This window comes from Lonchura striata, chromosome Z (assembly GCF_050655825.1).
Source record: "Lonchura striata isolate lonStrDom1 chromosome Z, ASM5065582v1, whole genome shotgun sequence".
Classification (NCBI taxonomy): domain Eukaryota; kingdom Metazoa; phylum Chordata; class Aves; order Passeriformes; family Estrildidae; genus Lonchura; species Lonchura striata.
In genome coordinates this window covers 18,400,271-18,413,861 of record NC_140740.1, presented here as the reverse complement: position 1 = coordinate 18,413,861, position 13,591 = coordinate 18,400,271, and the positions used below count along the sequence as shown (strand labels likewise).

At 34.7% G+C, this 13,591-nt stretch overlaps 1 protein-coding gene across 10 annotated transcripts in view; it reads right to left on the bottom strand.

Moving 5' to 3' along the window:
- Positions 1-13,591, bottom strand: part of KIAA0825 (KIAA0825 ortholog) — a 238,784-nt gene that overhangs the window by 183,749 nt on the left and 41,444 nt on the right. For 7 of the 10 annotated variants that reach the window (XM_085568051.1, XM_085568057.1, XM_085568059.1 and 4 more), the window contains exon 3: positions 4,146-4,314. In XM_085568051.1, the coding sequence (XP_085424177.1) occupies positions 4,146-4,314 (169 nt within the window). Of the gene's footprint in view, positions 1-4,145; positions 4,315-6,796; positions 6,942-11,087; positions 13,589-13,591 lie in introns of those variants that run through there. The other 3 variants (XM_085568054.1, XM_085568053.1, XM_085568052.1) reach the window with 3 other exon arrangements.

Genomic DNA, 13,591 nt, shown 5'->3' with positions numbered 1-13,591 from the left:
GGTTCACTCCAGTCATGTCTTTTTTATGGGTCTCTGTCATAGTATCACCCCAGCCAGCAACCAAGCCCCAGGCAGCCACTTGCTCACTCCTGTACCAGGAGAACTAAGGAGAGAATCAGAAGGGTAACAGCCACGAAACTCATGGGCTGTTAGACAGACAGATTAACAGGTAAAGCAAAAGCCATGCACACAGGCAAAGCAAAACGGAATTATTTCACTGCTTCCAACGGCAGGCAGGTGGTCAGCCATCTCCAGGACAGAATCACTCATCATCAGGTCACCCCTTCAGACACACGTGTTTTATTTCTTCCTCATATTTTATAAACAGAGCCTGATGCCACATGGTCTGAAATATCTCTTTGGTCAGTTTGGGTCACTGTCCTGGCTGTGTCTCCTCCCACCTTCCCATGCATCACCAACTTCCTCACCAGTGTCACAGTATGAACAGCAGAAAGGCTCTGCGTAAGCCCTGCTTGGCAATAATAGAAAAACCTCTATATTGTGCTGTGTGTTCAGCACAAATCCAAAACATTGCCCTGTACTAGACACTAGAAGTAAGCACAGTCTGCAAATCATAGTCCATCCTGTAAAGCAAGGCTGGTAAAGAAACCTTTGCTACCTTCCACCTTCAGCATTGCTGTTTTATTTAACTTACAGTATTTGAAAAAAATATTATTTTTATTTCTGTTCCCATTTTGAAGGAGAGGTAAATTATTCAAATTTGAGTATGGTATTCATAAATATCACTATTTTGGAATGCCAAATACTAAATCTTTCCCCTGAAGCAAGATTTTATCAATAGACAATTATGCTTTAGAGTGAGACAAAAATTAAAATTCAGAACACCTATTCTTTGTTCTGGATGTTTCAAACCTGTTACATACCTTAGAGGGTTTAACCTTGTTGTCCACTACTCTGACCAGAGTTTCTTGAAAAAAAACTTCCACTTTCACTACAGCCCCTAATTCTGAATAACAGACTGGGAGCATGATTGCCCCTTATAAAGAAAGTCTTAAAAATAACAACTACCTATTTTTCTTCTATTTTAGATCTTTATTTCACAATAATTCTTACTAAATCTTCTTACTTACAAGCAAGAAATATGCAGAAGACAGAATAATAAAGGAAATTATCAACGGAATATCATTCTACAAAAGCATATGCATGTAATAAAAATATGTGTAACTGGTTCAAATCTTAAATCATATATATCAAAATGCATAATACCAATCTGATTTTCTTTTATTCTCAGCTGAACTATTCTATAAAGTTTAGTGGCCCCAAAGAAAAATGTGCTTCAAAGTGTAAACTGAAACCCTGATTACTAACCACTGTGTTGAAAGGTTGTCCCTTGACAAGTAGACTTCCGGACTTTAAATGTTGGGGATTTTTTTATGAATCATGCTTAAATACTACATTCTGAAATGTACAAAGTTAAGAGAAACTGTCAAAACAGTGCATGCACCTGATGCTTTTTAAGGCAAAGCAGAAATATTTTTATATATCTAAGGATTGTTGTAAGCCCTTCACAATTTAAACTACAACATTAAAAACAGGAGCTTGCAGATGCTATTTTAGACATAACAATACCTAGAAAGAAAAAGATCCAAATTTGTATCCAAAGGTTTTGGAGAAGCATAAAAGGTTCCGTTTTGAGCCCAGAAAGTTAGTCATAACAATAATATACAGAAAACTAGTTACAGTTTACCATCTGGATTACTGCATAATACACACAGCTACCTACCACATCAATGAACAAGTACAGTAAGATGAAGACTTCATTAAAAAAATAATCTGCCATTATTTTATCACGAACAGAATTTAATGACAATGTGTTAGTGCATATATTCAGCTTTTAAATATAGAGTTAAAAGACAGTACAGAGAATGACAAAATTTCACATAATTAACATTTTCAGGCTTCATGAAGAAATTATCAGTATTTTCATAAAAATTTACAAATGCATGACAATAACAATAAACCTAAATATAGCATCTCAGGCAAAGCCCAAAAAGAATTTTGCAATGTTTTTAAATTTTCCCAACAGCTTTAAAGATAGACAAAATTCCTAACAAAATAAATACATATAATAAACTATAACAATGAATAGGGATATTGTTCTGAAGTAGAAAGAAGCAGTAGTAGGCTCCTGATACTGAATATGAATTATATATACTTAATTAAAAACATGCAAGAAGACATTATCTAATTAGTTCAATGGATAGAGATATATATTTAAGAAAGGTAAGATCATAATAATCTCATTAATGCTGAATATTATTGAAAATTGTTTACTGTAGACCTGTTTACAGAACTGAATGTGACTTCTTACAGACAGACTGTAGTACAGTCAGTACTACAGATACAGACAGTACAGATACATTTCTCATCTGTAATTCCATCTACACAACAGGCTGGATTATCTAAGAAGCCATGAGCCTGGAAACAGTGATGTGAAAGTTGCTGAGCTCCAAAACGGTTTTCATTATAAACTGCAGAATTGAGATTTTCAGGCTTCTCACTTTGCTGTCTGTTAAGCAGTCTGCCACAGAGCCGTTCTCAACGCTTAACTGGATACTACAGCTTACAGCAAGACTGTCATGCCGTTAGTAAGCTCCCTGGAAGCTGGAGAGCTGGAAAGCACATTTTGTGTAAAATGGGGACATTTTAGTGTTTTCCAAACAAATGCCGCCACCTGGTGTTCAGGCATATGGCTTGAATAGACCTTGAAGAAGGAAGTAAGAGGGAATGGACACAAGTAAGTCATCAGTGCCATGCCAAGAACCTTCTGAGGGAATGCAGTAAGGATCTGAGTGGAATAAGAGGAATAACAAAAGACTCCTGAAAGCAGGAACTTCATAGTCAGCTTTTTCTGGCATTCCCTAATTTCATCTAGATCAAGTATGATGTGTAGCAGCCTCTGACATCCTTGAATGGGATGATTGTTAATAGCAACATTCATAGTTTGTCAGAAGAGAACAAAATCACTCATCACTACATGAACATTCAAGACCTGATGTCTCTAAAAGTTACTTCCTCATTTGATACAGGTCAATATCCAATGGAATGAATGGTGACTTAAAGACCAAGAAAAGTTCTAAGAGTTAAAAAAAAAAAACCCAAGAGCTGATTTTATCAAGCTTGTGCTCTAGCCAGAGGAAACACTCCACTTCTCTAAAGTTTTCCTCTTCCATTACAGATAATCTTAGCCTAAAGTTGCTCATGGACTGCAACTAAAGCATGACACAGAAGTGTGACATAGAAGTGACAAAGAATAATCACTGTTTAGATGTTTTGACCTCATATATATGTACCATATCAAATGCATACATAGAAAGTTTATATATAAACTTGAAGACCATCATTTACTGAGGGATTAACCTTCAATTATCTTGCCAATTCAATCTTCTAGACTTCCATTTCCACAGTATATTCAAATGCAAACTTTAAATAAAAGGTTTTTTTATAAAAATACTCTCTAAAATGATGGTACTTCATTGAAGTGAAATTTGATTTCTGGGTGCATCTAGTATAACTTGATAGAGCAAAGAATGTAGTTCCCAAGTTTCTCATTGAGAAATGCAGAAACATAGAATCATTTGGATTGGAAGGGGCTTTTTTTAAAGCTCCTTTAGTACAATCCTCCTACAATGAGCAGGGACATCTTCAACCAGGCTGCTCAGAGCCTAATACAACTTGGCCTTGAACATTCCCAGGGATGGGGCATCTATCACTTACCCCTTTGGCCACACAGCAGGTAGGAAGTTTAGAATAATGCATAAAGGACAATAACTTTAGATGAGTTAAATTCATACAGATATAAGTGAAGAATATTCAGTAACACTAACAGCCTCAGTTGTAGACAGTAACTTCCAATGTTTTTTTACCAACATGTGTTTTATAAAACAATCCAAGCAGTGCTGAACATATGGTAGCATCTGTGAAAAGATTTTCTTCCAAGTTTGTCTATTTAAGGCATGATCAAAAGGAAACATAACACCCTGCTGCAGACATGGATTTGTGAACTCTCCTCATGACAGTAAAGGCTGAAATGAGAAAATGAATTGAAGTCATCCACCCACCTCCCCACCTCCAATCGTATAATGAACTTTCCAACATTAAAGTTTTTAATAAACAATTTTTACCAGGGTCTTTAGGAACTCCAGCAGCTCTCTATGGTCTGTAGAAGAAGGTCTGAGAGAACTAAAATTGCAGTTATTTAGCCACTGAATGCAGTCAGTTGTGCTTTGTAGTACTTCATCAGTACATATTTCATTTATGTCTGATTGCAGGTCCTTAAGACACTTTTCTATGCTAAAAAAAAAAAAAGAAAAAGCACAGGATTTCATTATTTGGTGACAAAAGTATTTTATATTTGCTATATTTAAAAAAGAAAAATTACTTAAAATTAAGGTAACACTAATCCTTCTTATTCACAGATTAAGCTACCCTCACAAAATAAGACCTGAATTTGCAGAATTAATAATTAACATTTAAGTACTTTTGAGCTGGAGCTAAAAAAACTTTCCTTCAGGCCAGACGGTACCATCCTTAGCCAGAGTATGTACAGCTTCACTTTCAAACAATCTTTTTAATAAAGTAGTTAATGAACAAGACATTAGCCAACCTAATATCTGGTCCTTAGCACTTAATTAGCTAAAGCAGAGACTATAAACTGAATCAATTACTGCATTCAAAGGTGAATGTGTCATTTTGCTCCTTTAGCAATCAGCAGTTGTTTTATAAAACATAAGATATATTAATAACTTCTTAAAGATCTACTGACATCACAGAAAATGTTGAAAAGAACTTTAGAGCCAGTTGTGCTGAGAAAGCAGATCTTTTCTTTCTTGTTTTGTCATTAGAATATTTGAAAGAAAACAGACTTTGTGTTCAAGGAGCTGATCCACTCCTTAAAATTCAATGAGAATCATAACTCTTTTATGAAACCAGATGTGTTCGTTAGGTTTTTACAGTGACTTCAGTTGCAAAGATCACAAGAACAACTGAATATCCAGAATTGTTTTATTTCTACTTGCATGGACATTTAAGTAAAAACAAAACAAAACAAAAAATCCAAAACAATCTAGCTCTATTTATTTTCCTACAAAAACACCTTTTTGGTACTTCATTTCTACATTTTTTTTCAAAAGCAATGCTTAATATTTTATACAGTTTCAATAAGGAAAAAAGAATTTAGATCGTGGCAAAACTGGGTTTAATAGCCCAGACATGAATTCCAGTGAATTCCAAACTTGACAAAAGATTGGCAAGTATTTTTAGTTTGTGAAACCTGTTCTCAGGACTATGAAACTAAATGCTTTTTTCATACACCTTGGCTCCACCTGTCAAAGGCTCTTATTGTGGTGTGCTGATGTATCTTAAACATACCAAAATATATTACAACATTATGCAGTATAAAAGATACTACTGTTGTTAAATCTGTGCCAATCTACTACTATTATGAGTGAATTTTTACACTTATCTTTGATATATGAATCTGTGAGCAAGCTAATAAACTACAAGATATGAATAAACTACAGCCTTCTCAAGACCAGACACTTTGGTAATTTGCCCCAGTACTGATAAGGGGATTAAATGGATAGATTTCAGTGTCACTGCCCTGCTCCTTACGTCCCCCACAAGTATAAATCATGATAACCATGCTCATTTTATTTAATCCTCTTATCCTTCCAAAATAAACATTTAATTAGGACTAAAGCTCTTTTTGATTGAATAAACATATTTTCGTCCTATTTATTTATAGAATATTGTAGTTAAACAGGTTTTCAAAACCACTGCTGCATCTTACTAAGAATTTTGTCAACACTCAGTAAGACAAGAACATAGTTAATTACAGTAACTTATTCCTTTACATGAATTAAATATTTAGGAATTTGTTACCTTATAAAAAGTATGTGTTTTATCTGAGTTTAGAAAGCAAACATTTTAAGTAAAAAAAAGACTTCTGTTAAATATGATTAAAATTATTCTCACCACCTAGGTTGGTATCAAAAACTTCATAATTTCATATTAGTGTAGGTAGAATGAGTCTTTGATTTCCTGGTTTAGAAAAGAAATTTCCTAAAGTTTCAGAAACTGCAAACAAAAAAGTAATTTTGATGTGAAAAATATACTTAATGTATTTAATTATTTTCTTAAAAGTACAATTTTTTTAAAAGCCAAATACAAAGTGCTAGATTCCTTTTTGCCGAGTAATATTTTTTCATTAAGTGCAAATGTATTTTTTTTAAGTTCAGAGTAGCAAACTAGCTCCTTCTTTGAACATACTGAGGCACTAACCCAGATGATCTCAACTGATATTATATACATACTATGGACATGCAAATTTAATGACCCTCAATAATTTTTTTGTCCACAGATGACTCAACCTTTTTTTTGGAACCTGTGGAACTATTCAGACACAAACAGAAAAAAATCCAGTGACCAACTACTAAGGAAGGAGTGGGATGTAAAACCTCAACAAAAAAAAATAACCTTTCTCTGTAGAAAAGAAACCTGATAGCTATGCTTGTACTTTTTTTTTTTAATTAACTGATTTTTCTATAAACAAATCTTTAGTCTCACACAAATAGTACCCTGAGCCTTTGTGGGCTTTTTTTTGTGGCTAGTACTCCTAGCATACCATTATGCAAGTGAAAATTATTTGACTGAAATACCTTCTCCTTCTTACAGGTAAGAGTGCCTGCAGTTCTTTAACAAACTAAAGCAAAGTTGTGTTATATTATCTGTGTTCACATTGGAGTGCTTTTCTGGAGAAACATTTGATAAATACCTGCACTGCAGAGAGACAATCTCCATGTAGGTGCTCTTGGGTGCTCTTATTTATTAAGTTAATGATAGTTTTTACAAATAACCTAATCATCTGGAGAGAATGCTTCTTAAGTGGCTTCATCAATGGACAAACAGTTTAAAAAGTACTGCAATGGAATGATATAATAAGCACTATAATACTATCATACAGTCACATAACATTATTTTGAAATGTACGGTATCAGAACAAGGATTTCCCCCTCCATATACAATTTTCTATTGTCTAAGATTACTATGAGTAAACTGAAGTATTCAATAGTAAGTTTCAATTTCTAACAAGCACATTTCAATTTATTTCATCTGGCATAGGGAGCAGCCATAAAATGACAATGACATTGGTTAAATTAAACTACTAAGCTATAAAATGAAATTATCTTTTAACCTCGTGTTCCTTATTCTTAAGATCCTCACATTCATTCTAAAGCTGAAACACAGCTTTAGAATCAGTTTACATGTCTTTTATTCAGAACAGACTGTTTTAAAATAAATGATATAATTGTTTTCACTGCTGTTGAAGATGCAAGCAGTGTTATAAAACTACTGTTATTAAAAAGCTTGAGTGCTAGACGTATAGGACATTTGTACAAAAAAAAGTCTTATCATTTGGAAGTCTGTATATCAGAAAACCTGCTGTGAGCAGTAAAAAATTTGCAGAAAGACTTTAAGCAGCGTAATTCACACAGACATTTTAGTTGCTAAAGTTTCTCTTCATCGTGAACCCTAAGATGTAAACCAAAGACACAGCACCTGTTTAGAGGACTTTGAAAACTATTGCGTATCTCTAATTTAGCATCATAGCTCCTTACAAAATATATCCACTCTTAACTGTAAAGTAATGGCATCATTGAAACCAGAAGAAATAGAATGGTGTTGGCTTTGCTACACTTTAGCAAGATAGTTACACAACAACTTAAACATACAAGAACAGTCAGTTCTAACTGAACCACTGCCCGCCCACCTTTAATTTCCACTCTTGCTTTAAAAGCTTGAGATATTTCTGTCACAAGATGCAAGCTTTGTCTTAGTAAGTTATTTCAGAAGACAGGCGGTAAAACATGAGTTTTTCAACTCCATTGACTAAAACATGACAGTGACAAATAAGGGTTCAAAACCCATCATCTCATATATGCTTGTATGAAATGAAACGGGATACTTCACAGGGCAGTCAAAGATCTGATTACAGCTTCTGTAGATGTAGATGACAGCTAATTAACCATCTAAGGTACTGACACAGTGATAATCACTGAATATTCAAATAAAGAACATGTGTCAATAAAAGAGCCAATTTCTGAGCAACTGTGCTGCCCAGTTAGCAAGTTGCTATGTAACAACTAACCCAGACTCAGTGATTATGCACAAAGACAACACAGTCTGCACAGGACAAAAAATTACACTCCTTCCTCAGTTTGCTAGCAATTGATCCTGCAAAGTGATTAGACTAGACAACTACTATTCTGACAAAGGTTTTAATAACATTGCTGTAATATTTTTACAGGCATTAAATTCTCAGGCAAACACTAAAGTAATACATTTGTACAATGAACCAGCTACATTCACCCAAAAGAGTAAAATTACTTTTGAAAGCTTTGATAAATATTAGATCTGAGTAAACCTGGTATTATAAAATAAATAATATCTTTTCCTCTACAATTAGCCCTCATTTGAAATTCTCTCAAATACTCAACTACTCTTGAGATTTTGGTTGAAGAAGCCAAGATTTTGATAAACCTCTTGACTAACAGGTATGTGGGGCATAACTGCTTCTTGAAAATTCCTAAGTAGAACAAGCCAAGATTTTTTTCAAAATAAGACAGAAAGTATCACTCCTGCTGAATATCTCAGTTTAAGAACACATAGGCCCTTGTACACATCAGTTCTGATACAGGGAAAATGGAATGAGATAGTTTGACTTAATACCCTGTTTGAAACTCCTCCATCCCTTTGTTTTGATATCGATAAGCATTTCTTAGCAAATCAGCAAAGTTATGGTCAACAGCTGGACCACGTCATACTAACATCCTTACTGAGACACCTTTTGGATCTATGATTCCCAAGGTAAAGATCTTATTAGTTCTCAAATAATTATCATAATTTCTATCAAATGTTCATGGGAAAAGATGCAATGCTATAAGTGCTTACTAGCATTGACCTCATTGCAGCCTTCAAAATCCTTATGACTAAACTACTGTTAATTAGGTCAGGTTGAAATTTGTCGTGGTTTGACACTGGTCAACTTGCCAGGCACCCATGAAAACCAGAACAAAGGGCTCATGAGTTGAGATAAGGATTGGGAGAAAACACTCTAAGGGCAAAACAGGCTCAAACTTAAAGGTATAAAGTAAATTTGTTATTAACAGAGTCAGAAAGGGATTATGACTAAAATAACCCTTTAAAACACCTTTTGCCCCCTAGCCCCTCTCTCCTTCCCACTTAAAGCACAGAGAGACAGGGCGTGGAGGTGCTTGGTCAGTTTGTCAGTCGAAATACTTCTTCAGTTTGCTTTTAGAGAGAGGAATCTCTATTCTGCCATGCTATGGGGTCCTTCCCATGGGAAACAGTTCTCCTTGAACTTCTCCTGTGTGGCTCTAATTTAACAAGCAGCAGTCCCGCCCAACCTCCCACCATAACATAACATAACATGAGTCCCTCCCATGGGCAAAACAGTCTTCCCAAAACTGCCATGGCACGAGTCACTAGTTCATGAGGTGTAGTCCTTTAAGGATAAGCTACTCTAGTTTGGAAGCAAGGGCCCTCTTTTCTCTGCCCCTGGAAACAAGGGCCTTCTCTCTCTATTCTGGTCTCCCATTGTATTACAGATTCTTTTTTAGCATCCACCCACTCCAGCATGAGCACTTTTTCCACAAGCTATGACTGGATCTCTGCATCCCCCCATTGACTTCATGGATTACAGGGAGATAGATTGTTTTAGTATAGTCCTCCTCACAGCTTGCAGAGAAATACCGACTCCAATGCTTGGAGCACCTCCTCTCCCTCTTTCTTTTCACTAATCTTAGCATCGCTATGTGGTCTTTTTTCACATGTCCTCACTTCCTCTTTCTCTGATTAGGAAAAAAATCTGATACTCTTAAGCACCATTGCCAACAAATTCAACCTTTTTAAAGTTATCTGCAAGATCTTGCAGCACTGAGAAGTTGATTTTGTCTAGGTTCTGTGTGGGGGAATTGCTCTCCATGTTTCTGCTGCTGGCCACGTGGCCCTGCCACCACTATGCAGCTGCCATGGTGTTGGCACCATTCAGTGCCTCTCTTCATGCAGGGTACCAGGTGGGAGAAGCCAATGTCGCTGCCCCTGACCTTCTGCCTGCAGCACAGCTGGCTAGGCACAACCAGACAGGCAGAGATCACCACGGGCTGTCCTGAGATGGTGGCGGCCGCGGCAGCAGCCACATGGCTGTGCACGAAGCGCTGAGACAGTGTGGGCAGTGGTGCCTAGCCACCCCTGAGAAAATGCTGCTCCTGTGCAGATTTTCTTCTTAAATGTGTGATCACAGAGGCATTGACAACTCCTCTAATTGTGCCGGCATCATGTCCATCTTCAGAGTCATCAGAGACTGGCTCTGTTGGACATTGTGGAAGCTTCCAGTAGCTTCTCACAGAAAGCACCTCTGTGGCTCCCTCTCCCTCCTCAAAAAAAAAAAAAAACAGGCTGTGTTAAACCAACACAAAGTTTATCAGATTGAAGTCAAATTAGGCTTTTGTAGTCACAAATTTATAGTCTCCAGGGTGCTGTAGAGATACAATTACTATTAAGTAATTGTGTTAAATTCTAAGCAATTGTTCTGTTGATGAAGATGTAGAATATCTCCTACTGTCCTACAGTCTCAGAAAATCTTGTTGCTTTATCACATCTCACTGAAGAAAAAAACTGAATACAGAAATAAAAATCAAAAGCAGCACTCACTGAAGAAAAAATTGAATACAGAAATAAAAATCAACTGCTGGAGAGAACTCATACTTAGCAATCATTTCAAGTTATGAACTATAGGTTTGGTTTCAAGCTCTGTACTGTATTTCCTGCTTAGAAGTATTAAATATAAGCTGCAAGCTTAGTTCTGTGAATTGCTAACAAGTGAAATGTTAGTAATTCTTAAAGCACCAATTCAGAAAAATAATCCAAATACTCGGTTTTGATAAGCAGTAAAAGTCAAAGTATGAAAGGAAAGAATGAAGACAAATGGCCAACCTGATGAATACAACTTCACACTTGAGAATAAATGTGAGACTACCCCTTACCCAAAACAGGCCACCAATGATTGTTTTGAGGTTTCATATTCACCTGCTTCTATAAACTGCTGTAAAAATAAAATTAACATTCAAGTGTAATAAGAGTTCTGTTACATAACAGTGAATGAATGAATCACTTACTACATTAAAATTTGCATATAACACAACTGCACATAGATGGCCTTTTTTTTTGTTGTTGCAGCATCAAATAGAATTGGTACAGTACAAAAATACTGAAGGTAATTCAACAGCCAAAAACCATATCTGATTTGTCACGTCACACAATTTTATAAAAGAAGGTAATAAATGAGCAGTTGAATGATTTATACAGACTTGCCTCATAATTTTTTACTCAATGTTTTATTTTTAAATATATATATATATATATGATGTATACTATTGTGTTCATTCTCTGTGGTCTAATAGAAGTATAAATCTATCTGATGAAAAATATTGTATTTCTATTGTATCACTGTATCACATAGAACTTATGCTCTTATCATACCACTTACAAAGATCAATGGTAATTTGAAAATTATTTCATTCTATGCTACCTCTAATATATTAGCAATAAAGGACTCTTTTTAATTTAAAAGTCACATCAGCTGCTGTCCATCTTATTTTAAACTCTTTCAATTTCTGAAACTGACATACTACAGGAGCAAAATAGCACCTAGTAACTACAGAGCTACTTCCTGTTTTTCCCTGTGAAAATAAGGTTAAAGCTAGCTTAAGTGTCAATTCAGCAGAAATTTTTCCTGACCTGCATTGCTGTATATCACATCCTAATCCAAATTCCAAATTCATTTGGATCTCACAAAACTTACAGTAAAAGTTCCTTCTAATTTGTAGGACTAGATAGGTAAGACAGTGACAATCAGTCTCCTTCAAGACACACAAACAACTTCCACTGTGATGATGTTAATGTAAAATGTAACATAAAATGTTAAGTGGCTATAAAGTACCACTTAAAAGAATGAACAGCTGGATTCCCTTCCCATAGTCAGATGTTTTCTCAACAAGCAGCATACATTTTTCACACATTAAAACAAAAAATAGTAGAAAAGCATTCATTCTAAAGGTTCATTTTGAGAATAATCTTCCTAACTCTCAGGATATCTCTGCACAATCACAACAAAATCACTTTTAATTGGTAGTTGAAGAGGTGACAACAGTTAAGCTAAAAATGCTGATTTTTTTTTCCCAGATATACAAGACCATGGACACATGAAACTTAATTATCTGTGTAATTAACTATGTTATGACATAAATTAATCTATAAGTATCTACATTTCACTCATGACAACAGCTGGAAAACTCTAACATGAAATTGTATTATGCAGTGGTCCATAACAGCATATTTACCTGATCTTCACTACCATTCCTACTGTAATGGTATGTAAATACTGCAAGTACTTTAGTGAACAAGATGTTTTTAAATGAAAATGGGAGGTAAGACTAATAGAAATAAAAAAAACTCAAAAAAACCCTCTTAGCCTAGCATAACCAATATGACAATAATTGAGAAATTATCTAAGTCAATTTTCAGAGAGGTATGGTAATGGTTTATTTCTATCCTTCCAGAAGCTGTTTGGGAACAAAGATCTCTAACAAACATGGGCTACATTAAAAGGACGCAATCTCAAAAGAGATGTCATGAAGGATGTTTTTTGAAATCAGACTTTAGGATGCACTTGTTCATACCTGAAGATGCTCACAAAGGTGAGCATTTTCAAAATTTAATATAAAATCCTACCATTTGTTATATCTCTGACTGTATACTTATTTTTTTTAATGTACAAAAACTTTATTTGCTTAAGAGCATCTTTCACTGATGAAAGTATTATGAAGATACTAAAGAGTTAAGAGGTACAAATAAGGCACAGAATCCTTAGAAAAAATCTGCATCAACAACAAACATTTTTAGTACGCCACTTTTTCTGTAACACTGATTTTTGGAAATCAATATGTTACATGGAAGTGGACAAAGAAATATATTCTAAATCATAGAAAAAAAATGTGTAATTGCAACACAAGAATTTTAACTAAAATAGTAAAACAATGGATCACACAAGAAAATAATATACATATATTAATCTAATTAATTTTTTCTACTTGCATTAGAAATGCTTAAACAAAATACTAAGTTTAAATTTTGTGCTTTGTCAAATTCTATAGTTCTTTTAGCCAATAAATATCACATTAATAGGAAATTCTATCTCATAGTAATAGAAAATACAAATGTCATGGAAATTCACATTTTCTTCCTTCACTATCACACCTACTGCAACAGAACCTCAGGTTAAGATGATACAATTATTAAAACTACCATAGAAAGACTATAGCACAATAATTATACAGCATTAAAATTTTGTCAGATGCTCAAGTGGTTAAAATAAAATTACTGCTGAGTTATTTATCAGAATTTTAACCTACTAATAGAAAAGTTAAAAGAAGTTAAGCCACATTTCTTCCCAAATGCAATGACTTTCACTAGTATTTTGGATACAAAT